The sequence below is a fragment of the Phascolarctos cinereus genome, unplaced genomic scaffold (genome assembly GCF_003287225.1).
Source record: "Phascolarctos cinereus isolate Bilbo 61053 unplaced genomic scaffold, phaCin_HiC Scaffold_726;HRSCAF=1367, whole genome shotgun sequence".
Taxonomy (NCBI): domain Eukaryota; kingdom Metazoa; phylum Chordata; class Mammalia; order Diprotodontia; family Phascolarctidae; genus Phascolarctos; species Phascolarctos cinereus.
The window spans coordinates 116,376,756-116,404,013 of record NW_027556098.1 but is presented as its reverse complement, the minus strand read 5'-3'; the positions used below and the strand labels follow the sequence as shown (position 1 = coordinate 116,404,013).

Genomic DNA, 27,258 nt, shown 5'->3' with positions numbered 1-27,258 from the left:
CATATCTCTGTCCCCCTATAACTGAATTTATTGGGCTTGGGAGAAAAAGAGAGAACAATAGAATCCTGAGTTGAAAATGTGCTATCTTAAATACACATACTTTTATACCCGTATCTTGAAATTATTTATGGAAAATTGAAGGATAGGAACCTGAGATCAATATTTGATAAACTTGTTGTACAGAAAAGGAAGTATATCATCCAAATACTGTTATTCCTATAGGCCTTGTGCAAAGTATGTACTTTACAAATGTTTGTTGAATTATTAAGATCTTATTAAGACCTGTACTCAACACAGAATAGGGGCATAAGGAGGTGGGAAGGGAGGGCATAGAAAGGGAGATAGAAGAGTGTCAAACGTAGATGTCATCTGGCTTAGAATTTTAAATAGCCTTCCTTTCTCCCCAAGCCTCTTCCAAAACCCTGTTAAAAATTATTTGCTCCCTTTGAAAAAGGGAACCAGTGAGGTAAGGTTGGCCTGACCCAGAAGGGATGGTGCAGCAGAGCATGGTGGGCAGGGGGGAAAGAGGTGGCTTTAAGCATATCACTTTTACTGCTAAGATTCCCAGAGCAAACCCAGGAAGCTTAAGGAGAAGTGGGGAAAGTCTGATTAAGACCAACTTTAAAGAAAATTAGTACCTTACTATATCTTACTGTTCATGTGAGCATATTACATCTTTTTTCCTTTTTACAAACTTTTTTAAGTTAATTTTTTTCAATTATCAAGCATTTATTTTTCTTCCTCTGATCTCTCCCCATGGGAAAGAGGAAAGAAAAACCTTTGTAACCAATATACACTGTAAAGCAAAACAAATTCCCATATTGGCTGTGTCCAGAAATGTATCTTCTTCTGCATATCAGGTTGTCACTTCTCTGTCAGAAGGTTGGTCATTGCATTGTTCAGAGTTCTTACATCTCTCACAATTGTGTGATTTGACAGGTGGCACAGTTGATAGAATGCTGAGCCTGGAGTCAGAAAGACCCATCTTCCAGAGTTCAAATCCAACCTCAGACAATTGACTAACTGTGTGACCCTGGGCAAGTCACTTAATCCTATTTGCCCCAATTTCTTCATCTGTAAAATGAGCTGGAGAAGGAAATGGCAAACCACTCCAGTATCTTTATCAAGAAAACCCCAATGACTGAATAAGCATTATTATAACATAAGTTATTCTCTTGATTCTGCTCACTTCATTCTGCATTGGTTCATCCAGGTCTTCCCAGGTGTCTCTGAAACTGTCTTTTTCATAATTTCTTATGGCACAACAGCATTCCATTACATCACTATACCATCCAGTCCCCAATTGATTTGGATGGAAGCAAAGAATGTGTCCTCTTAGTTCTTCGCCACCACAAGAAAGAGCTCATAGCCAAACTTCTTGAAAAAGTCATCTTCTCCCTCTATCTCTTCCCACCCTTCCTTATGACCTCCAAACATCTCTCATTAGAGACTCTTTCTGCAATGTTACCGTTGATCTCTTGAACAGGAGATATTATGGCCTTTTCTGTATCCATAGCCTTCTCAAGGTTATTTGCAATTGTTTGCCACTTCATTCTTCTGAATGTGGACTACACTTGAGTTTTCATTGCACTGATTGTTCTTCTACCCATCCGAGCACTCTCTGGTCTTTTTTTGCTAGATTGTGATCCATGTCATGCTCCCTAATTGTGCCTGAGGTTCTCTTCTCTTCTCTTTCTATTTTCATTCACTTGGTAACCTCCTCAGCTCCCATAGGTTTAATGACGTATCTCTTTGTAGATAATTCTCACATCTATAATTACAGTCCTAGTCTCAGTCCTACACGTCAGTCCTACGTTACCAGCTACCCATAAGACATCTTGAACTGGCTGTCTTATAGGCATGAGCTCAGCATGTCTGAATCTAAACTTATGGCCTTTCTCTCAAAACCTCTCTTTCTTCCTAACTTCCTTATTTCTGGGCAGAGCACCACCATCCTTCCGTGACACCTTCAACTCCTCTAACACACCTTACATATCCAATCAGTTGTCAAACCCTGACATTTCCGTCTCCTCAACACCCATCCCGTACGTTCTACCCACACAGCCACCCCCACCCTATTCAGGCCCCTTATAAACTCTCATCTGGTCTATAGCAATGGTCTCCTAATTGGTCGTCCTGCTGTTCCTCCATCTCCCAATTTCAGGCATTTTCACTGGCTGTCCCCCTTCTCTGGAACTCTTCCTTCCTTGTCTCTGCCTCCCCTGACATCCTTCATGTCACTGCCAAAATCTCACCTTCTGCAAGAAGCCTTTCCTACGTCCCCCTTAATGCTAGTGCCTTCTCTCTGAGATGTTCTCCAATTTATCCTGTCGGTATCTTATGTATATATAGCTGTTTGCTTGGTGTCAGCCCCATTAAAAGGGGAGCTCCCTGAGAGCAGGGAATGTCTTTTGTCTTTCTTTTTATCCCTAGTTTAGCACAGTGCCTGGCACAGAGAAGGTACTTAACAAATGTTTGCTGACATACTGGCTAGGAGACCTTGGGCAAATCCCTTAACCTCAGTCAAGTGCCTCCACCAGTTGTCTATAAGTAGGAGAGCAATGGATGATCCATATTGGCAGAGGGGGTTTCTTCACTGGGAGTTCCTTTTATCAGTGAATTGACAGGTCTGAAAAATGTGCTTCCTAATACAATAGGGCTCTGTGTATGATCGGTCTATTTCCATTCCTTTTTATTCATTGGACAAATGTTTGAGTGCCCGCTTTGTTCCAAGATTGTGCTAGAAGCTGTAGGGGCAAAGACACTTTGCCCTTAAGGAGTTTATAAACCAGTGGAGGGTATGACAAGTTCACAAGTAAGTGTAATAAAAGATGGAATGTTGTTAAGTCTGTGAGGCCAGTACAAACAGGGTGCTGTGGAGATTCGCGGGAGGGGCTGATCATATCTGCTTTGGGTAATCAAGAGGAGCTTCACTGAAGTAGTGGCATTTGAGCAAGAACTTAAGGATGAATAAGAGGTAGTGCTGAGATAGCTAGGTGGCATAGTGGATAGAGTGCTGGGCCTGGAGTCAGGAAGACCCAAGTCCAAGTCCAGCCGTATACACTTAGTAACTCTGTAACCCTAGGCAAGTCACTTAGTCTCTGCCTGTCTTAATCAACTGGAGAAGGAAATGGCAAACCACTCCAGTATACTTGCCCCCAAAAAAAACATAGACAGCATGGTCCACAGGATCACAAAGAGTCAGGCACAACTCAACAGCTGAATTATAACAGCATGGGATAGTAGATTCAGAGTCCACTTTCGGTCCATAGATTCAGTAGCCCTGACGTCAAGTCCCATCTGTAATATATGCAGGCTACTTGACTCTGGGCAAGTCAGCTCACTTCTAAGGTCTCCATGTTAGCTTTCTAAGACCAAGCTGCTAAGCAGATACCAATCTCCATTGGTAAATGAAGATTCCTCAATAGTAGGTCCTCATTCCAATGAAATCATAGGCCCAGTGTAAAAAAATGGAATATAGGAAGAGCACACTGAAAAGTGGGATCCAGGTCAGGCATAGTTGTGCATGCTTATAATCCCTGCTTCTGGGGAGTCCAATTTTTTGAGCTTGGGAGATCCGAGCCATAGTGAGCCAAGCTCATCAAGTGTTTGCACTAAGCTGAGCATTTATAGGGATGGTGGCATGTTAGCAAGTGGACTAATGAGGAGCAAAGTTGGAAATGGAACAGATCAAGACTCCTGTGTCACTGGGAGTGGCCCTGGACTAGATGAGATTAGGGTGACAGGAAGGGGGGAAGGAGGAAGGGAGGTAAGGAAGGGAAGAAGCAAAGAGGGAAGGATGGAGGGAGGAAGGGAAAGAAAAAGGATCTACATCCTAAAGATGCTTGAATGCTAGTCTAAGGAGTTGGGATAATTTGAGAGATAGCCACTGTGCAGTTATCAGGGGGTTCTGGGGGCCTTCCTTAGAATGTGGATCATAAATTTATTATATAAAAATTATTATGGATATTTGTGTTGCTTGAGCCTTTTCTTTGATATCATTGTTACTCATAACTGGACTGCTCCACCACCACACCATCCCTACTTCTTATGTGAAAATATGGTCGTCTTTATGACACAGTTTTGAGGTACATAGTCTGGTGAAAACGATGGGGATTGTCTACACTGGTGTGAGCATCCTTCCCTGTGATGTTTCACTTGGTGTTTCACTACTCAGTGAAGTTGTGGGTTGGTTGGAAATTGGAAGAGGAGAGACCAGCCCTAAGAACGGATGCATAGGGTGACTGTAATGATGGAATGGTAGAGCTAGAAGTGACCTTCAATACTGTCTTCATCTTAGCTTACATTCATAGCTCTGAGGTCTGCAGAGTATGTCACAAGCATTGGCTCACTGACTCTTGCACCAACACTGTGAGGTAGGTGTTATTGGGATATCCCTATTTAACTGATGAGGAAACTGAGCCTGAGAAATGTTAAGTATCCTGCCTGGGATCACATAGCTAACCCGTGTGTGTCTGAATCAGGTTTTAAACCCAACCCAGGATAAAGCTCCAAGTGCAGTGCTATGTCCATTATCCCAAGTTGTATCAGAGAAAAGTATATAAAATGTGAAGCGGTTTACTTAGCTTGTACTTAAATCTGGTCAAGGACATCCATTCTTCTTCCCACCTTAATCATTTCATTAAATATTTGTTAATTGCTTCCTTTATGAAAGGCACTTGTGGGACTCCAGGGGTGTGCTGTTTAACATGTTTAACAACAGGCTTTCACAAAAAGCATTTGGTACACACTTTTAAGTTTAATCTTCATTATTATCATTTTCTCCATTGCTTTCTTAAATCAAGACAATCAGCAAAACAAATCAAGCCCTGATCTGTAGCATTGTTAATGTGACATCCAAGCTGTAAATGCTCACATTGGAAATTTAACAATCAGGTCTTGTGAACTGGCTTAGCTTGCTCCGGCATACCCTGGTTAGACTTGACCATCCAAGAGGATGGTCGGAGTATGGTCTTTCAATAAGCTTTAAAATTAATGTTATGACTCTTACAGAATAGGGGAATAGATGTTCTCTGTACCTGAAGGGCTTTACCAAGGGCCCAGTAGGACATCTGCTGAAGGACTGGGTTCAGGTAAGGTCCCTTATGGATAAATGCCTAATGTGTTAGATAATGATGGTAATGAAATTGAGGGAACTTGGTGGGAAAGTCCAATATCTTTTCTGCTAACAGGGCAATAATGTAACTGAGTGGGTGAAAAGAATACAGTTATACTGAGTAGATTACTTGAAAGAAAATGTAGTAGTCAAACCCCTTTTTTAGCTTCTTACAAAACCTTACCCCAGAGAAGAAGGAGATTGGTCAGATCTAACCAAACCTTGCTGGCTTATTGATGGGTTGGTTAGTTGCTTTTTCTCTTGACTTGAGCCTTGACTTGGCAGACACTTCGAAGCTGTTGGTGAATCCTTTGTCTCTCTAGGGCTACTCCAGTCTATACCATTCCAATTCTCCAACATTCTTCCAGCATCCCTGATCACCTATGCTCAACCTAAGAGAGCAACCAATTTATAGAGTTAAAGATTGTCAAGTTACAGAACTTTAAAGGCTTGTTCTCAGGTACAGTGGGTTAACTAGGAGTCCATTTAGACCCGTGACTCTGGTTATACTAGACCCAGGAATTCCATTTCCAGTGTCCCCATCGAACCGCCATGTGAAGACTAATGATGGAGAGCACACTACCTTCTGAGCAACCCATGCTACTTTGGGGCAGCTTTAACGGATAGTTTAACTGGACCCGAGTTCAAATCCCCATTTTGCCACTTACTACCTCTGTGACTTTGGGCAAGTTACTTGACCTTCCTAGGCCTCACAACCTTCATCTGTAAAATGAGAGGACTAGATAGATGACTTCTAAGGTAGGAACCACCATAAGGATCAAACAAGATACTCTATGTAAAGTGCTTTGCAAAGCACTATATAAATGCATACTTTTGGGTGGCAACGTCCTGGTCAATTCTCTAAAAGTCTAACTTGCAGAACAGAGGCTAAGAGGGATTTCCTCACTGAGCATTCTCTCCACTGATGAAATCAGAGGCCCAAAATAACAACAGCTAAAATATTTTAATGTGTTCTATAGACTGATTGTGAGTGTTTTGGGGGACAAAGATGGTGAAAGGTTACTGTCTTAGAAACCATCCAAATTCCTGAAATTCCTAATCTGGGTTCAGGCAGAAGATGATAAATGTATGTTTTGCCAAGTGGAGGTTTTTAGTAACTATGGTGCCTTTAAGAATCCCTGATGGTTTAGCTGAGATCTCTCCAGGGCAGCCATGGGGGGCTGGGGTGTGCTCAAGGGTGTTTGATGGAGAAAGATCTGTTTCTTAATTGTTTCTGGAATGTTTGAAATGTTACCAGTTAAACATTAATGCTTCAGGGCCTGATGGCCTACTGAGGCTGAGCTCTGCTGGAGAGTCCAAAGTGTTTGCTGATGGAATGCAAATGATGCCTTCTTTTAGTTAATGATTTATTTTCCTCTCTTAGCAAGGCTCTGCTTGCGAAATTTTCTTGGAGTACCAGAACAAAAATTTCTTTCCCTAGAGCTAAGAAAGGAAGGGTAACTGGACTAATTATATCATTCCAGATTTGGTGGAAAAAATTAGGAATTTTTAGTTTAGGCAAGAGTAAACTTAGGGAGGATGACATGAACACAGTCTTTGAGAGTTTGAAGGGCCAGCTTGAGGAAGGGGAATTAGACCTTTTCTCCTTGACCTCAGAGGACAGAACTAGAGGTAATGTTGTTGTTCATCCTTTGTTCTCTAAGAGGACCAGTGACATCAGGAGGGTGATGTCTAGACTTGCAAGTGAATTGGATTTGAGTGAGGCAGGACTGTGCAAAGTCATCAGCCCCACTCTGTCCTCCAGAGTTATCTGAGTCCAGTGCAAGATATAGGTCAGGATGACTGGAGATGGCCCTGATGCAGTGGGAGACCTTGGTTTTTTTAAGCTAAAGGCTTTCTCAGGGCTCAGTTTGTCTGAGGCAACAAGAGGCAATGTGGAAGTTACAGAGAGGTAGATTTAGGTTCAACAGATTTAGGAAACAGTTCCTAACTATTTGCTCTGTCCAAAAGTGGAATAGGACATTCCTTCTTACTAGCCAGAGGAATGCAGATGGTCAAAAGGCAGAGAACAGTCAACCAAAACAAAGAGCAGACATAGACATGATGTTCCAGAGGCAAGAGGAAGCTGAGGCAAAACTCATCTCCAACAGCAGGAAGCTTCTTGTATTCTTCCTATCATTATAAGAAATCAGTGATTCCCTTTCGAGGTCCAGTCATTCATTAAGCATTTATTATGTGTCAGGCACTGTGCTAAGCTCTGGGGATACAAAAAAAAAAAGGCAAAAAGACATTCTCTGCCCTCAAAAAGCTCACAGTCTAATGGTCTGGCAGAATATACCACACCTGCAGGCCCCGGGGCCTAGAGTCTCAGGGACTTAAATTCAAATCTGGCCTCAAACATTTACTACCTCTGTGACCCTGGGTAACTCACTTAACCCTATTTGCCTCAATTTCCTCATCTGTAAAAAGAGCTAGAGAAGGAAATGTCAAACCACTCCAGTATCTTTGCCAAGAAAACCCCAAAGGGGGTCAAGAAGAGTTGGATATGACTGAAAAATGCCTGAACAACTGGCAGATCCTGACAGGTCCTGCTCGGTATCCAATGTATGCTCCCTAGAGCCTACAGCACATGATTCCAAATTCTTTCAGTGGTGCCTCATATTTATTCTTTAAAGATAGATTTGCTTTTTTGAAAAAGTCATTCTTTTGGAGTCAAGTCTGACAGATGTGCTGGGTCATCAAATTAGGAATATTCTCTTTGGTCAAAACAAAATGATAATATTAATGCAAAGGATAAGGTGTGTTCTTCTGTGACTTGCAACTAACTCCAGAGTCAGTGCCCAAAGAGGAGTAAAAAAAAACCTTTGAGAACAATTGTAATTATGATATTGCTTCCTAAGGTGGCTAATCTGGAGGGGGTAGCCCTCATTTGGGTAAAGAAATTCTGGTGTGTCTATTTTTAAATCAGTTTTTCACATAATCACAAAATATTAAAAAGGGACCTTAAAGATTATTCTGTTGAACCTCCAGTTGTTTTAGGTCACCAGTGTGAGGCCCAGAGAGGAGAGATGGCTATGGTCACATAGCACATAAAGAAGAAAAGCTGAGATCCAACCCCAGGTCTTCTTCCATCATTTTATAATCATAGTGCACGCACATACACACACACACACACACACACACACACACACACACTCACACTCTGAGTAGCTATGTATTTAGCTAGTTGCCAGGGAGAGCACGTAGTACTTTGTCCTCAGTACTAAGAAATATTTTGTTTTTGAAGTGGGTGGGAGGAAGGAAGAAGAGGGGCTTTTAGCCATGCACAAGTATTCGTTTCTAAAACACAACTGCCTACTGGACATCTTGAACTATATGTCTCCTAAACATTTTATACTTAAATATGTCCAAAATGGAACTCATTAGCTTTTCCCCAAAATCTCCTCTCTTCTTCACTTCCCTATTACTGTTAAGGGGACCACCATCCTCCTATCACCCAAGCTCACAACCTAAGAGTCATCCTCGACTCCTCACGCTTTCTCACACACTGCTCCCCCCCCCCGCTATCCAATCTGTTGCCAGAGCCTGTCGATTTGACCTTTGTAACATCTTTCTAATCCTCCCCTACTCTCTTTGGACACCATCATCTGGACTATTGCAGTAGCTTGCTGTTTGGTCTGCCTGCCATGACACTTTCCACACTCCAGTCCATCTTCCACTCGGCTCTCAAAGCCTGACCTTGTCCCCTCTCCTACTCAGTCAATTCCAGTGGCTCCCTATCACCTTGAAGATCAAACATAAACTCTTTGCTTGGCTTTCAAAACCCTTCATAAATTGTCTAGTCTCCCACATTTCTAGTTTATTCCCCTCCCATCTCCTATCCCCCCACCAACATATACTCTTTAATCCAGTGACACTGGTCCCCTTGCTGTTCCACAAACAAAACATTCCATCTCCAGACTCCGGTCATTTTGCTCTCAGACCTCATTGCTTCTTCCCTTGCTTCCTTCAAGTCTCAGCTAAAATCCTACCTTCTAAGGGAAGCCTTTCCCAATCCTTCTTAAATCTAGTGTCTTCTCTCTGTTGATTATTTCCAATTTATCCTGTATGTAGCTTGTCTGAATGTAGTTATTTACATGCTCTCTCCCCCAATTGACTGTGAGATCCTAGAGAACAGGGACTGTTTCTTCCCTTTTGTTGTATCCCCAGAACTTAGCAGAATCCCTGGCATATAGTAGACACTTAAATGTTTGTTTACTAACTATGCCAAGGACTGTGCTGAGTGGTAGAAATACATATACCAAGAATGAAACAATCCTTTCTTTGTGCCTGATACATAGAAGGCATTCAATAAATGGCTTTTTCCTCCCTCTTTCCTTCCTTTCTTCCTTCATTCCTTCTCTCCTTCCTTCTTTCCTCACTCCCTCCTTCCTTTTTTCCTTCCTTCTTTACTTCCTTCTTTTCCTCCTTCCCCTCTCCTTTACCTTTTTCTTTTCTTTCTTTCATCTTTCCTTTCTTCTTTCTCACTCCTTGCTTCCCTCATTCCTTCTTTCCTTCTTTTCCTTCTTTCCTTCTTTTCCTTCTCCTTCCTTCCTTCCTTCCTTCCTTCCTTCCTTCCTTCCTTCCTTCCTTCCTTCCTTCCTTCCTTCAAGGGGTAGCTATGTGAGTAGAGAAAAAGGCGACTGATGTGAAATATATTGTTTAGGTAGAAACAATAAGATTTTTCAGCTGATTGGACATGTGGGATGAAGGAGAGGGAAGAGTCTAGGATAATGCCAAGGTTATGGACTTGGGAAATTGGAAGGATTATGGTACCTTTCAAGAGAAATAGGGAAGTTCATAAGATGGGAGGATTCAGGGGAAAGATAATAAGCTCTGTTTTGGACATGATGACTTTGAGATGTCTTGGCGCCATCCAGTTTGGAATTTCTAATAGGTAATATGTGATTTGGGATTGAAGCTCAGGGGAGAGACTGGGGCTTCTTTAGAAAAAATGAGCATTATACAGGTCTGTGAGTGTACATAAACACATGACCAAGGAGCTCCTTGTAACTTATGTTCACAAAACAAAAAATCCTGAATCATAAATATAGCCATGCTTGGTCTAGGTCCCAAAGTTGATAAGCTGGGGTCCATGAACTTGTATGTGTGTGTATATATATATATTTGTATATTTGTGTGTATGTGTATCTGTGTGTATATGTGTGGTATGTACACCCCCCCCTACACACATATATCCCAGACTACTAAAAAGAACCAATACACACAAAAACATTAAGGACCCATGGTCTAGACCAGAGGGTATCAGATTCATTGTGCATAAGCTATATGTGGCAACAAAACTGTCTGGCAAGGAGCCAGGTTAAGCTGTGAATGTTTAACAAAATGAATAAAAATGCAGTGCAAAATAGCTAATGTTAATTCGTGGTTTTCTAATTCAATATGTAGCCCCCAAGGATCAGTGTCTATTTGTTCAACACCGCTGGTCTCTGTGCATTCACCATGCCACTTCCCTTCTCCCTGCCTTTTCGTTGGCTGTCTCTCCTACCTGGAGGGCACCTCTGTCCTTTAGAATCCCTGGCTTTCTCCAAAGCTCAGATCAGATGCTATCCTCTACATCAGGCCTTTTCTCATGTCCTCAGCTACTAACTGCCTTTCCCCCTCACTTCCACTCCCCCATCAAATTACCTTGTATTCACTCTGAAAAAACTTCTATTTGTGTGCTGTCTCTCTTGATAGGCAGCTGGTGGCACAGTGGATAGAGCGCTGGGCCTGGAGTCTGGTTGTACTGAGATCAAATCTGGCCTCAGACACTTACTGGCTATGAGACCCTGGGCAGGTCACTTAAACTCTGTTTGCCTCAGTTTCCTTGTCTGTAAAATGGTAATGACAACAGAACCTACGTCCCAGGGCTGTAGTGAGGATCAGATGAGATAATTATTGTAAGGTGCTTAGTACAGTGCCTGGAACATAGTAGGTGCTTATAATAATTGTAGAGTGTTTAGCACAGTGCCATGTACATTTTTTGTTGTTCATTCATTTCAGTCATGTCTGACTCTTTGTGACCTCATTTGGAGTTTTCTTGGCAAAGATACTGGAGTGGTTTGCCATTTCCTTCTTCACTTCATTTTACAGAGGAGGAAACTGAGGCAAACAGGGTTAAGGGACTTGCCCAGGGTCACACAGCTAGTAAGTGTCTGAAGCTGGTAAGTGTCTTTAAACTCAGTCCTTCCCGATTCCATACCTGGCGCTCTCCACTGTACCAGCTAGCTGTCTCTGGAACATACTGAAATGTTTTAAAAGCAAGCTATGTATAGGATAAATAAGAAATAATTAATAAAGGGAAGGCACTGGAATTAAGAGGGATTCTACAGGGATTTCCTGTAGAAGGTAGATTTTAGTTGAGGTGCTTAATAAATGCTTATTCCCTTCCTCCTTCCCCTCTGTAATTTAAGGTACACCAACTCAGTGCTATGCTTTGTCTCTACTTTTTTCCTCCTCTTCTAAACCTTGCTTACCCATTGTCTCCATCTGTGCAGGTCAGAGGGCAACCAGAACCACAAGTGACATGGCACAAAAATGGAAAACGCATCACCCAAGGAGGGCGCTTCCTGCTAACCAGCAATATCCGGGGTCTGTTCAGCCTGGATATTCAGTCTGTGAGAGGGGAAGACAGAGGAAAGTACACCTGTGAAGCCTGCAATAGCAGCGGAACGCAGCAGATCATAGTGGAGCTGAATGTAGAAGGTAAATGCTGGGAACCCGATCATCCTAACACTTCCCCAAATCCTGAGCTTGCTATGTGTAAAGACCTTTATTTAGTGTTCAGGGGAGCTGCACAGGAAGGAAGAGACACAATTCTTGGATTCAGGAAGCTGCCAATAAATAGAGAGATAAGTTCCCTTAAAATGTCCGGTTAAATGACATAAGACAATATCCTTTGTTATAAGGGCTGGCTCTCTGGGAGTGGGGTACAGCAGGATATTTAGGTGATACAGGAACCAAAGATATTTTTTAGATAACAAGACAACTTTTAAAAATCTATAAATTCAATATTTGTGCATCATCTAAAAGTTTATCCATGAAAGGACAGGCAGAAGGGAGCATACGTATTTCAGATGCTTTCCCCAAATCCTCTAATTTTGTGCTTTGTTCACATTAATCGAATGCAGGTGGCAGTGGACTGGGGTGCTGCCAACCTCGTAAGTGGCCAGAGTCAATGGACAGATGGTTCCCTCTTGTTTTGTTCAAACTTTGGGGATAGGGTATGGTAGAAATATATAATCACTAACATTTTGTCTTGGTGCTTTCTGTTACAGTATATTGACAGTATTAAATATTCTAAAAACCTTTCTAAGCTAAGCATCAATAAATAGAAAACAGCCACATGCTTTTCTTTCCCCGTATTGAAATTTCAGAAAGGGAAGCTATCCTCCCAGTCCCTCAGGCTCACAGTCTAGCAGTCATCCTGGGCTTGCCACCTTTAAACTCTGTAACACATCCAGAATATGCCCCCTTCTCTCTGCTGACCTTGCCACGCTCTGTTGCAGAACCTCATCACCTCATGCCCTGATTGCTGCGATGGGCTGCTGGTGGGTCTGCCTGCCTCAAGCCTCCCCCAGGTCCAATGCATTCTTCATTCAGCCACTAAGTGATTTCCCTAAAGCACAAGTCTGAGCATGTCACTCCCTACTCAATAAATTCCAGTAGTTTTTCCTCTAGGAACAAATACTAAATGCTCTATTTGGCATTCAAAGCCCTTCGTAACCTAACTCCCTCCTATCTTTCCTGTCTTATTACATCATATTCTCCAACACATGCTCTGTGATCCAGAGATACCAGTTTTGTGGTTGTTCCGTGAACAAGACACTCCTCTCAGCTCAGGGCATTTTCATTGGTGGTCCCCCATGCCTGGCTCTCCCTTCTTCCACTTTAACTACTGACCTCCCTGGCTTTCTTTAAGTCTCAACTAAAAATCCCAATTTCCACAGGAAGCCTTCCCCAACCCCTCTTAATTCTAGTGCTGTCCCTCTGTCAATTATTTCCTGTTTATCCTGTGCTGGGCCATCTCCAGTCATCCTGATGGATATCTGGCCACTGGACCCAGATGGCTCTGGAGGAGAAAGTGAGGCAGTTGACTTTGCACAGCCTTCCCTCACTCAAAACAAAGTCAATTGCAAGTCACATCATCATCTCCCTGATGTCATGGTCCTTTTCAAGAACAAAGGATAAGGGGACAGCTAGGTAGTACAGTGGAAAGAGCACCGGCCCTGAAGTCAGGAGGACAGTCAGGAGTCAGTTCAAATCTGGCCTCAGACCAAACACTTGACACTTACTAGCTGTGTGACCCTGGGAAAGTTACTTGACCTCAATTGCCTAAAAAAAAAAAAAAGAATAAAGGACAAACTACCACATTTATCCTGTATATAGCTTGCTTTTTAAAATGTTTGCATATTTTCTTCCTCATTGGATTGTAAGTTCCTTACCTCTTTTTGCATCTCCAGTGGTTAGCAGAGTGTGGCACATAGTAGGAGCTTAACAAATGTTTATTAAATTGAATTGAATTGAATCCTGAAGTAGGTGTCCAGAGACATAGGCTCTTCTCATCCCTACTCTGCTCCTAATCAATTGTTTGATCTTGGGTGCATAGCTTAAACCCCCTGAGCTTCAGTTCTCTCTTCTATGACATAATGAAAATGGATATAAATTATCTCTAAGGTCCATTGTAGCTCTAAAGTTCTATGATTCTATCAGCTATACAAAGAGAAATCAATCACTAAGCATTTATTAAGCACTTGCTATGTGTCAGGACCTGTATGAGGCACCCAGGATACAAAGACAGGAATGAAAGAATACCTTCAAGAAGCCTAAAGTCTATTGGGAAGAGCTCTGATTTCATTGGTATAGGGAATTCCCAAAGGAAGAGGCTCCCCCTAATACAGCTCAGTACCTTCCTTACAGTTTAAAACCTTTAGAAGTCACCTAGAACAAATAAATAAATGATTACATAAAAAACAAACAGACAAATAAGTGACTTGCCCAGGGTTACACAGCCATGGGCAAGATTTGAATCCAGGCCTTCTTAGATCTGAGGCCCTTTATACATTATGCCTTGCTGCTTTTCATGCAAAATATATACAGAATAAGTACCAGGTTATTTGGGAGATTGGAGGAGGTTGTGGAGACACATCAGCAGCTAAGAGTAATCAGGAAAGGTTTCCTAGGGAAGGTGATACCTGAGCTGATTTTTGTAGGAAATAAGAGATTTGAAGGAAATAAGAGGCAGAGATAAGGTGGGAGCACAACCCAGCAAGAGAAGCAGAGAGCCTGTGCAAAGGCGGGGAGATGCCCGGTACGGCGAGAAGATCCATCCGTTAGGCCAGATGGTAGACGGCAGCAAGGGGAATGTCGTGTTAAGACTGGAAATGTAGGTTGGGACCAGACTGCAAGATATTATAAATGTCAGTCATAAAATCTATTTCAGCGCGGAGGCAATAAGGAGCTTTATTGAGTAGGGGTCAAAGTGTTGTGGTCTGATTTGCATTTTAGGGAAATCATTTTAGGAACTGTGTGGAGGTTGAATTAGGGTAGGGAGAGAAACTGGAGGCCAGGAGAGCAATTCCAATGCTATTGCAATAATCCTGCCCAAAGGTCAGGTGGGCCTAGCTAAGGGGTTGGCCATGTGGACGGTGAAAACGTGTTAGATGCAGGAGATGTTAGGGAGGTGGAAATGACGAGATTTGGCCACTGATTGTGAGGTAGCGTAAGAAGTTAAAGATAATGCTGATTTTTCAAACCTGCCAGACCTGTAAGGTTGGTGGTACTTGGATGCACACAGTTGTTTGTATACCATTTCCCCGCCTTGGAGTGTGAGCTCTTTGAGGGCCATTAGGTTTTTACCTTTTATTGAATCCCCAGCTCTTAGCAGAGTGCCAGCCATATAGTAAACTCTTAATCCGTGCTTTTTAACCAGCTGGCATTATCTGTATACATGATGTCCCTCCTATCCCAAGAAGACTTTAAGTTCCCTGAGCACAGGGACGGTACGTGGGTTTTTTTTTTCCTTGTATCCCCATAGTGGCTTTTCCCTTGTACCCCCATACCATAGCAAGAAGTGTCGGCTGTACAGTAAGTACTTACTACCTGCTTTTTCATCATTTGGTGCCCTCAACTCATCAGGGAAGTTCCAAAGAGGTTTGGTTTTGGGGGGAAAGGTAATGAGTGTAGTTTTAGACATGTTGTATTTGAGATACCAAAGGAATCGAGTTTGAAATTTCCAGTAGTTGAGAAAGAGAACCTGCCTAAAACAAATCTTGAGATCATCTGAAACCCCATTCTACCAATTGCTTCCTGGTATCTCCTAAGCCATGAAAATTCCAGAGGCTCTTGTATCTAGAACAAAGTGGATGAAATCAGGCAGCTGTGGACCTACTAAGAAATAAGAGGGTCACTGTTGTATCTTATCTTGTTCTTTTCATTTGATTTCTCTGAGCCTTGGAGATCAGACCAGCACAACAGAAAGGAGGCAACGCTTAAGGAAATGATGATAAAATAATTAATCATAGACACCTGTATGTACTTGTTTGCTTTTTAACTCCCTCATTATATAGTAAGCTCCTTGGGAGCAGAGATCCTTTTGCTCTTTTTAAAAAAATTCTCATCACTTAGCACAGTGTCTGGCACATAGTAGGCACTTAATAAGTGCTTATTGACTAACTAGCAGGTAAGATTTATATCATGCTTTAAATATCTTTACATACATTATTTCCCTTGGCCCTCCCAGCTGCCCTTTCAAATAGGTATTCTATTATACTTTATGCATTATGCTTTGCTGCCTGTCCTTGGATTCCACCAGAAGCTCTTGGTAAGTCAACAAGCATTTATTAAGGGCTTATGTGTGCTAAGCCCTTGGGATACAAAGAAAGGCAGAATTGCCTCCTACCCCCAAGGAGTATATATTCTCTCTTTTATAGATGAAGAAAGTGAGACACGGAGAGGTTTTGTGACCTGTGTCTAGTCACACAGCTAGGAAATTTCAGAGATGGGATTCTAAACCAGGTGTTTCCTGACTGCCGACTCAATTGTCTATCCAGTGCAGAACACTTCCTCTCCCTAATGTCTTGTGTGATGGGAAGAGCAACAGAAACTAGAAACAGCCTGGGGAAGAAGGAGAGGTATTTAGGGTAAATGTGAGTTGGCTTGGTACACATTTTGAATTAAGGTGAAGTTTTAAATTATCTCTACTTTCCATTCATTCACAGCAATAGAGATCTGGAAAGAATCATGCTACCCCCCAGCCTAACTACAGATAAGGAACTAAAAGGATCAGATGAGCATTTCTAGCTGGGGGAGAAATCAACCAGCCCACTCATTCTCTTCTCTAAACTCCTTTGTACTTTTGTGCTTTCCAGGAAGGAAAGCATTCCTAGAACCAGAATCCTGGCATGTAATGTGTCTAGTGGGCTAGAGGCTTCTTCCCCATAGTTCAAATGCATGTTGTCTTCTCCGTTAGACCGCAAGCTCCTCAAGGGCAGGGACTGTCTCGTCTTTCTTTGTATTCTCTGAGCTTGGCACATAGTAGGTGCTTAATAAGTGTTTACTGACTGACTGGTGAGGGTCCAACATGGCAGACCTAGAATAACTGAATCCTTGGAGAAAGAAAGACATCCATGGCAAATAGCCCCTATTCTCCACTATGGAGAATTATTTGCATCCAAGTTTGTTAATATTCTCGGGAAATATTCCTAAGGTAAAGGAGGTAGTGATAGTGACTCCACCCCCAAGGGTCCCAGGGTTTGATAGGTGAGCCTTTGCCTTACTTTGCCAGGGCCCAAGCCTTCATGGCACCGAAGGGCCCTTGCTATGTCATAATGTACATTCCCCTCCTCCCATCTCCCGTCCAACATCCCTTTAATGTTGTCTTTCCCTATTACAATGTAAGCTCCTAAAAGGCAGGAACTGGTTTGCTTGCTTCTATTTATATCCCAAGCACTTAGCGCAATGCCTTGCACATGATAATCACTTAATAAACACAGTTTTTCAATATATGTATCTATTTTTCTTTCTATCTAGAAACAATCCTTGTGGAAACAATGAACAAAGGAGAAATCTCTTTGGCCCCAAAGTTCTAATTCAGTTCTTATGGGACTGTTACCTAACTTACTAGAGACCTCATTGAAGGTCCTCTCCATGTTACTGGAATAGTCCACTGGTCGGGAGCCTGGCTTCATGGGGCTTCCTTTCCTGTTTTATTTTTAGTCATTTTTCACTCATGTCCAACTCTTCATGACCCTATCTGGAGTTCTCTTGGCAAAGATACTGGAGAGGTTTGCCATTTCCTTCTCCAGCTCAGTTTATAGATGAGGAATTCAGGAAAACAGGGTTAAGTGACTTTGCCAAGGTTCCAGAACTGTAAAATATCTGAAGCCAAATTTGAACTCTGGTCTTCCTGACTTCAGGCCCAGCACTCCATCCACTGCTCCACATAGCTGCCTCCCTTCTAACTGTGCCCCAAACTCACTCAGAGACTTCAACTTGGATTTAGGGAGGGTAATCTGAGGATGATGATGATGGAACATGGGCCCAAGTGACATAGAAGAGACACTTTATAAATGCTTCTTGATTGAGCAAGAAAGAATTTCCATGTCAGAAGGGTGTGTCAATTCATGGAGCTGGCCAGAGGTTTCTTTTTCCTGCATGAAAAATAAACCCAAACCCACTGTCCACTCATTGTGACAATCTAGTGAGAGGCATCAAAGAAAGTGCCCCTTTGAGAGATGTGGATTTGATCCAGTGCTCTCCCACTACTGGTGAAAGAAGGCATAAGACGATTGCTTTCTAGTCTGGGGCATTGCCTGGGGATTCTTTATTGATTTATACAAACTCTTTGATCCTCTACTTAGCACTGTCTTCTCCATTGGTCCTGTTTCTCTCCACCAGGCCAAGCTTCTGGTTAAGTTCACATTGACCTTATTTCAAGGGCCTTCCCTCTAGATTCTTAAGGCCTTGGTTGTCATATGCAATCATAGATTGTCAGAGCTAGAAGAGGGTTCAGTGATCATCTGATCCAAGCCCTCCTTTTCCACATGAAGAAACTGGTTAGACATGAACTACCTAAGATCAGATCACTAGAAGGCACTCACATTTGTTCCCCACCAAAAGCCATAATGGGAAAAAAACCCTATAAAATAGGGGCTTCTTGTCATGGATGTCTTTCTCCAAGGATTCAGTATCTTAGGTCTGCCATGTTGGACCCTAACCAGTCAGTCATTAAACATTTATTAAGTGCCTACTATATGCTAAGCTCTCAGAATACAAAGAAAGACAAGAAAGTCCTTTCACTTGAGAAGCTTACAGTCTAAGGGAGGAAACAACATGCAAACAACTATTTACAAACAAGGAATATACAGTATAAATTGGAGATAATCTCAGAGTAAATACACTAAAATTAAGGTAGTTCAGGAAAGGCTCCTATAGAAGGTAGGAGTTTAGTTTGGACTTGAAGAAAGCTAGGACGCAGAAACAAGAAGGGAGAGCATTCCAGGAATGGAGTACAGCCAGTAAAAATTCCTAGAGTTAGAAGATGGAGTGTCTTATTTAAGGACAGCAAGGAGGACAGTGTCATTGGATAACAAACTACATGGATGGATGTGAAGCATAAGAAGACTTGAAATTGGGGGAGGTTACAGAGGTCTTACACTCCAAACAGAGGGTTTTGGTATTTGGTCCTGGGGTGATAGGGAGCCAGTAGAGTTTACTGAGTAGAGAAATGACCAGGCCAGACCTGCACTTTAGGGCTATCACTTGATATGTAAATGATGGACAGACTGGAGTGGGGAGATAAGTGTGGCAGGTAGACTATATAGTAGGCTGCTGCAATAGTACATGAGAGAGATGATGAAAGCCTGCACCAGCGGATTGTCAGTAATAGAGAACAGAAGATGATATATTCAAAGAGATGTTACAAAGGTAAAATTGACAGGCCTTGAAAACAGGTTGGGTATGGGGCATGGCAGAGAATGAAACGTCCAGGTTGTGAGCCTGAGTGATTGGTTGGATGGTGGTACCCTTGACAGTAAAAGGGAAATTGGGAAGAGAGGAGGTTTCAGGGCAAAGATAATGTGTTCAGTTTTGTACATGTGCAGTGTAAGGTGTCTGCAGAATATCTAGTTAAAAATATCAAATAGTAAGAAATGATGAGCAAGCAGACTTCAGAAAAACCTGGAAAGACTTATACAAACTGATACAGCATGAAATGAGCAGAACCAGGAGAACACTGTGCACAGTAACAGCAACATTGTGCCATGATCCACTACAATAGACTTAGCTCTTCTTAGCAGTACAAGGATCCAAGATAACTCCAAAAGACTCATGATAGAAAATGCTGTCTACATCCAGAGAAAGGACTTAGGAGTCATATCATTTGCTCTCCTTTTCTTTTGTTGTTTTGTTTTGTTTCTTCTTTCTCGCGGTTCCTCCCATCAATTCTAACTCTTCTTTACATCATGACTAAGGTGGAAATATGTTTAATATGAATGTATAAGTAGAGCCTGTATCTTGTTGCATGCCATCTTGGAGAGAGTAGAGGAAAGAGAGGAGGGAGAAATTTTAAAACTCAAAGTCTTATGGAAGTGAATTTTGAAAGCTAAAAACAAATTATTAAAAAGAAAATCTAAAGCTCAAAATTTAAAAAGAAAAAAAATATCGAGTAGGCGATTAGAGATGTGAGACTGTAGATGGGAGGTTATTGTTCAGTCATTTTAGTCGTGTCTGACTCTTGGTGACCCCATTTGGGGTTTTCTTGGCAAAGATACTGAAGCGGTTTACTATTTCCTTCTCCAGCTCATTTTACAGATGAGGGAACAGAGGCAGACAGGGTGAAGTGACTTGCCCAGGGTCACATACCTAGTAAGTGTTTGAGGCTGAATTTGAATTCCGGACTTCCTGACTCTAGACCCAGCACTCTATCTGCTGTACCACGTAGTAGATCTGAGACTAACCATAATCTACTCTGGCTACTTATGTCTAATCATGGTCTTTTCATTGAAATCTACCTATTTTAATTCTCAGGACCCAGGATTTCAATTAACTAATTAATAGAGCAATTCATAGTATTGGCTGGAAAGGAACTTAGGGTAAGTTGCTGTTTAGTTATGAATTAGACCAGATGACCTCAGAGGCCCCTTTCAGCTCTGAGATTCTGTGACCATTCCATGCTTCTCAAAATGTGCCACTAATTTTGCCAGGGGTGCTGAAAAAATTGTGGATGATACGTTATTACTGATCAAAAAAGTACAAATTATTTTGTTTAACATACGTTTTACTTCCCTAGCCTATGCAGTATAGCAGGCATGGTATATGGGTCTAGCATACCACTGGTTTGTGTAGACTGCTGTCTCTCCAGAGTCAACTATTAAATTTTCAGTATAAGCATTTGCATCTCAGAAATTGGCAAATGCTACTAATCAGGAAGCAGCTAGGTGGTGCAGTGGATAGAGCCCTGGACCTGGAGTCAGGAAGACCTGAGTTCAAATCTAGGCTCCGACACTTCTCAGCTCTTTGGGGCAAGTCATTTTACCTCTGTTTGCCTCAGTGTTCTCACCTATAAAATGGGCAAAATAACAGCCCCTACCTCTCAGAATTGTTGTAAGGATCAAATGAGATATTATTTGTAAAGTGCTTAGCACAGTGCCTGGCACATAGGGAGTGGTAGCTAGTATTTTTTTTTTATTGTCCAGATTTCAGAAAATATTGGAGAAAATGCTAATAATGCAAATTAAACTTAAAAGCGTGTCATGTGTACATTTTCCCCCCAGAGAGCAAGTTATTAAACATATACCAGAAAACAATTGCTGATGCAAATTAAACAAAAGTTAGTATTAACCTCTAAACATGTCAGACTTCATACTCACAAAGAACTTAATAAAAATGGCCACTCTTCTCAAAGCTTCATGTGTATTAAGCTTCCTACTCTCCTGTAGTGTTCTCAGTTTAAGAGTTAAGTGTACCAGGATTCCCGATGACAAAGAATAACTGGGCTGTGAGTAAATAAAGTTGGAGAACTACTCGTTTAGGTCCAGCCTCCTTGTGATTCATATTTGAGGAAATCCAGAGATTCATTGGAAGTCATCTCTGACCCATTTGAAAAAAAACCTCCCTCTACAGTATGCCTGATAAGTAGTCATATAGCTTTGGCTCAAACACCTTGAATAAAACAGAATCCATGACTTCCTGAAGCAGCCCGCTCAACTTCTGTGTAATCCCTTTCCCAGGAGTGGAGGACACAGCAGCACAATTAACAGGAACTTCTTCTTCCTCTAGGGCATAGCCATCACTGATAGCAGTTAGCTGCAATGTTACAACCATGTACTCCCATGACAGATGCAGTAATTCAGATAAAAACCAGGATGAAGAGTATATACTTTTGCAGAAAAACACATCTGGTTAGCATATGGTTTAAACCACCTCACCGTATCACTCCCACTGTCCTTGACCTCTGGTCAGTGTGTGAAAAACAGCTGCTGCTTCTTAGATCTCTACTCCATCCCTTCACATAAGCACTGGATGGCTGGTCCATAGTGCTCATAGCACTGGGCTCTCATCTGGTCTTGGAATTAGAATGTAGGGAATGGTCACTGGTTCCAAGAGCAGAATTAATAGTGGACATGCCATTAGTGCTTTATGTGGCAAAACATTTTCTCTACTTCCTATTGTTTGAATCTCACAACAATCCTGATCATTTCTAGCTGGGGATAGCAAAGAAAACTTCATAGCAGAGATAACATTTGAGTTGAGGCTTCAAGGATGGGTCTGGTATCAACAAATATAGATTGTGAAGAGAACATTCTAGGCATAGGAAACTATAACTTCTGACTCTTGAATTTTTTTTTTTTTTACTGATTAAGCTCTTGGAGATTTTGTGTCTGTATTTTTCCTTTGGACCACAACTTTCTCTAAATGTAATGTCAAACAAATAGAAATGGCTCTATGTGGGCTGCATATTGACTTATAAAACCACTAATGTTATATTGTATCATATTTTTATGTATTTTGCTAAATATTTCACAATTAAATTTTATTTATTTTTTAAATTTATTTTTAGTTTTCAACATTCACTTTTATAAGATTTTGAGCTCCAAATTTTTCTCCCTCCCAAACCTCCCTGCTCTCCAAGATGGCAAGCAATCTGATATAGGCTATACACATGCAATCATATTAAACACATTTCCACATTAGTCGTGTTGTAAAGAAGAATTAGAACCAAGGGAAAACCATGAGAAAGAAAAAGAGAGAAGATAGTATGCTTCAGTCTGCATTGAGACTCCATAGTTCTGTCTCTGAATTTGGATAGCATTTTCTATCATGAATCTTTTGGAATTGTCTTGGATCATTGCATTGCTGAGAAGAGTTAAGTCTATCAAAGTTGATCCTTGCACAATGTTTCTGTTGCTGTGTGCAACGGTCTCCTGGTTCTGCTTGCTTCACTCAGCATCAGTTCATGTAAGTCTTTCCAGGTTTTTCTGAAATCTGCCTGCTCCTCATTTATTATAGCAGAATAGTATTCCATGATATTCATATACCACAACTTGTTCAGCCATTCCCCAGTTGATGGACATCTTCTCAATTTCTAATTCTTTGCCACCACAAAAAAGAGCTGCTGTAAATATTTTGTATATATGGGTTCTTTTCCTTTTTTTATGATCTTTCACAATTATATTTTAATCTGGTACAGGTGGGAATTTAGCAAGCCACCTCCTCTCTAAACCATCTCAATTGTACTAGATTTGAGGAGCGGCAGTGGTATAATGGGAACAGCTCTGTTAGGCCATTAGGTGGCATACTGAACATTGTGGATAAAATGCTGGGAATCAAGAAGACCTGAGTTTGTGTTCTGCCTCAGACATTTATTGGCTGTGTAACCCTGGGCAATTCACTTAATCTCTCTCAGCCTCAGTTACCTCATCTGTAAAATGGGGATTTTTTTTAAAAGCTTCTACTTCACAGGGTTATTGTGAAGATTAAATGACGTAATATGTGTCAAATGCTTGGTAAACCTTAAAGTGCTAGATAAATATTGTTGTTATTCTTATTATTTGAAGATCTAGGTTTAAGTTCTGCTTCCACTACTTAATTAATGACCTTGAACAAGTTACTTAAATCAACCTCAGTTTCCTAATCTATAAAATGAGCGTATTGGAACAGATCATTTCTAAGTCCTTTCCAGTGCTAATATCCCTTGTTTTCTAGGATTTGTAATCATTGCTTATTATAAGCAAATATCTCTTTGGTCACAAGCATTTGATTTCTTGTAGTCTTATGATGATACGTTCACAAGTATAGCGCATTAGTTTACCAAGTGCTTTTAGACATATGGTCCCCAGTTGATTCTTCCAGCCCTGGAAAATCAAAAGGGAGGCATGATCACTACTACTTTACAAATGGGAAAGCTAAAGCTTAAAGAAGTTAAAAGACTTTTCTAAAGTCACACAAGTAGTAAATGGCAGAACCAAGATGGAAAGCCTGGACTTCAAATCCCAGAACCATCATTCTTTCCATTATACAATACTTTCTTATGATTTTTCTTCATAGTATATTCCAGTATATCCTCATTCCTATGTTATACTTACATTCTTTTTTCATTATCTCTCTATATGTGACATACCTACTTTTGTATATTTTGTACTTTTGCCATCTTGATAGCATTCTGTAATTAAAAAAAAATCTTTTAAATGTTGCTTCTTTCTATTTCCTGAGGTTCCCTCTTTGCCCCTTCACTTTTCTCCTAAACTTCTTACATTGGAAGTACTCTCTGCTCCTGCAGCCTTTCCCTCTGATCACCTGGTTCCTCCAAGAACCTCCATTTTGAGGAAGGTGCCCAGGCCAGCCATGTCTTCATCCCTTTCTAGGCTACACTGTAACTCTCTGTACTTCCTCTACAATGCTCCTGAGAGAGTACTCCCCTTTCTTTTCTACCTCTTCTCCTTGCTCTCCCTAATTCCCTCCCTTCTTCTCAGCTTCCTTTTCTCTATTGTCGTCCTTCACTAAGAATGTTTTCAGCATCATGCTTGGGACATACTAAGTGTTTGATAAATGCTTTTTGATTTAACTTGTTGACTTGTAAAAAAATAATAATTTCAAGCTCATGAGAAGATCATAGATCTAGGCTGGAAGGGAACTCAGGAATGCATCTAGCCCAACCTCCTTCTTTTACAGATGGGGAAACTGAGGCCCAGAGAGGTTAAAGGGCCATACCCAAAGTAGTAAGTTGCAGATCTAGCATTTGAATCCAGCTCCTCTGCCCTCAGTTTTCATGTTCTTTCTACTAGAGCATTGGGTATTCCCTCTATTTACTGTGTTACTGTGATGAAAACAAACAAAAACAAAAATCTCAAAACTTGTCAGTTCATGCTGAGCTTTTCACATTTAATTAAGACCCCTGCTGGCCTCATAGTCAAAATCCTTCCAACATTGGTAGAATCTTCCAGAGCTTGGGTTCTGTTGACATAGCCTTCCAGAAACCAGAATCTAAGCTTGATACCCAACTTGGGATTGAGTTAGCAAAAATATCATGCTTATTGCATTAATGAGGAAACTGAGGCTCAGAGAATGTTTAGAAGATCCAGATTTATGTCATCATTGGCCAGTATGAAAGGGGCAGTATGGTATAGTGGTGAATCCAGATTCATTCATGTGAATGGCTGTTAATAGAGCCAGGATGAGAACCTAAGTTTCCTGATTGTAAGTCCAGTTTTCTAGAATATAACAGGACACACTCCTAATCTTTCTACCTTGGCAGAAGGTGTTTGATTGATCTCTCCTAAGCCTCCCCCCAGACATCGATAGGGAAATGCCAGGGATTGTATTTGTCTGCTTAGTATCACAAATCTAAACTGAAAGGGTCCTCATGGGCCTCCCAACACCTATATCAGATTTACAAATGATGCCCACAGAGATTAAGTGAGATGGATTAAGTGATGAGGTAAGTGGCAGAGTCAGGATTCACACTCAGATCCTGTGGCTGCAAGTTCAGCACTCTTTCTGATAAAAGTTACATTAACAAATTGATTGGCTTTGTTGGGAGAGGTCTCACATAACTGATATACAGAGAGGTCATTTGTAAGGTGTCTGATGTCATGAGTTTGGAGTCAGACAACTTTGCTTAGTTTCTGGTTTTCGTGCCTATTACCTTGTGGTCTTGGGCAAAACATTTAACATCTCTGTACCTCAGTTTCTTCTTTTGAGAAATGAAAGGGTCCCAGATAATTTCCAAGGTTCCTTCTAGCTATAAATCCTATGGTCCTAAGAGTCTTTCTTCACTTAGGATAACTTTAAAATCCTCTACTTTGTTTCTCCTCTTCTTTCCCTCAAATTCCCTCGAAAGTCCAAACTAGCCCCATCCTAGAATGCACCCTTCCTTCCTTCCTTCCTTCCTTCCTTCCTTCCTTCCTTCCTTCCTTCCTTCCTTCCTTCCTTCCTTCCTTCCTTCTTTCCTTCAATAGTGGAAAAGAGGACTGGACTTGGGATCAAAACATCTGAGTTTGAGTGCTGGGTCTGGCACTTACTAGCTGTGTGACTTTGGACAAGTCCCCTAACCTCTTAGTTTTTTCATCTTTAGATGAGGAATAATGATAATAACTAGCTTGTATGTGATGCTTTACAATTTGCCAAGTGCTTTACACATATTATCTAATTTGAGCCTCATAAAAACCCTGTGAGATTGGTGCTGTTATCTCCATTTTACAGATGAGGAAACTGAGTCTGCAAGAAATTAAGGGACTTGTCCAAAGTCATGCAGCTAAGTGTGTCTGAGGCAGGATATGAACTCGGGTCTTCCTGACTCAAAGTCTAACAATCCACTACACTGCTTGGTTGCCTCATAAAATAATAATTGCATAACCTATCTCTCAAGGTTATTTTGAGAATTATATGAGATCATGTCTATAAAACTATTAGTCAACATATACATGTTCATTATCTTTATAGCTTTATTCTTTGCTATAGTTACTTCAGCAACTCTAGGCTTTCTTTTGTGTTCTTTATGTATTTTAAATACTCACCCCTCTTTGTTATTCCATTTCAACTAAGGGTCATCTATTTGCAAGGCATGGTGCTAAGGGCCTGGGGACTCTTGTTGGAAAGATAAAATGTCTGTCCATATGGGGAGGCCAGAAGAATACGAGCCCTGGATGTGACTAATTGGCAAATGAATAATAAGGGCAATTAGGGAGAGAAGTTCCAACACAGGAGAGATCATCACTGGCCAGTATGAAAGGGGCAGTATGGTGAAATGAAAGAACTGCCCTTGGAATCTCTGCCACATGTATCCTGGCTGTGTCACCTTCGCTGTGTCATTTAACCTATGAACACTATAAACGATTCTCCAAGTCTATGAGTGGCGGAGGAAGTGCCATCTTTCTGCTTTGGAAGAGAGGGTTTCCTTATTTGGCAACCTTCTATACCAATGACATCACAGACCCAGCCTCTATTTTTCTGGTCTAAAAAGGTTTCACAGGAGAGGAACCTGAGCTGGGCTTTGGAAAGTGGGTAGGAAGAGCCTGGTCCCACATTTTGGAGAAGGTTTTCAGGGTAGGAAATAGTAAGCAGCAGCATGGTACAATGGAAATAGTCAGAGGAACTGTGCTCAAATCTCAGCTCTGCCATTTATTCCCTGTGCGACCTCAGACAAGTCACTAAACCTCTCTGGGGTCAGTTTTCTCATCTGTAAAAGTAAAGGGTTGGATCTGGTAACTTCTCAAGTCCCATTCAGATCTCACCAGCTCTTATAGGTTCAACTATAATCTCTATGTAGATGACTTCCAAATTTAGGAGGCAGCTTATCTTAGTGGATAGTGTTGGACTTGCAACCATGTAGACGTGAGTTTGAATGCCAACCTAGGTACTTGCTAGCTGTGTGACCTTGGATTAGTCTTAATCTCTCTCAGCTTCAGTTTTCTTGCCTTTAAATAATAGTACCTACTGTACATGGTTGTTCTGAAGATCAAATAAGATAAGTGTAAAGCGTTTTGCAAACATTGAAGTATCATGTAAGCATTAGGTATTAATAGCTTACTATTATATATCCAGCCCTCATCTCACTACTGAGCTCTCTACTGAGCTAAATGAGCTTCAGTCCTACATCTTCACCTGCCTGTTGGGCATCTCTAGGAGGGTGCTCTATAAGC

The 27,258-nt window shown here is 41.3% G+C and overlaps 1 protein-coding gene across 4 annotated transcripts in view; it reads left to right on the top strand.

Annotated features, from left to right (window-relative positions):
* Positions 1–27,258, top strand: part of MYLK (myosin light chain kinase) — a 381,040-nt gene that overhangs the window by 133,745 nt on the left and 220,037 nt on the right. For all 4 annotated transcript variants that reach the window (XM_078146743.1, XM_078146744.1, XM_020985979.2 and 1 more), the window contains exon 3: positions 11,617–11,824. In XM_078146743.1, coding sequence (XP_078002869.1) covers positions 11,617–11,824 — 208 coding nt within the window. The remainder of the gene's footprint in view (positions 1–11,616; positions 11,825–27,258) is intronic.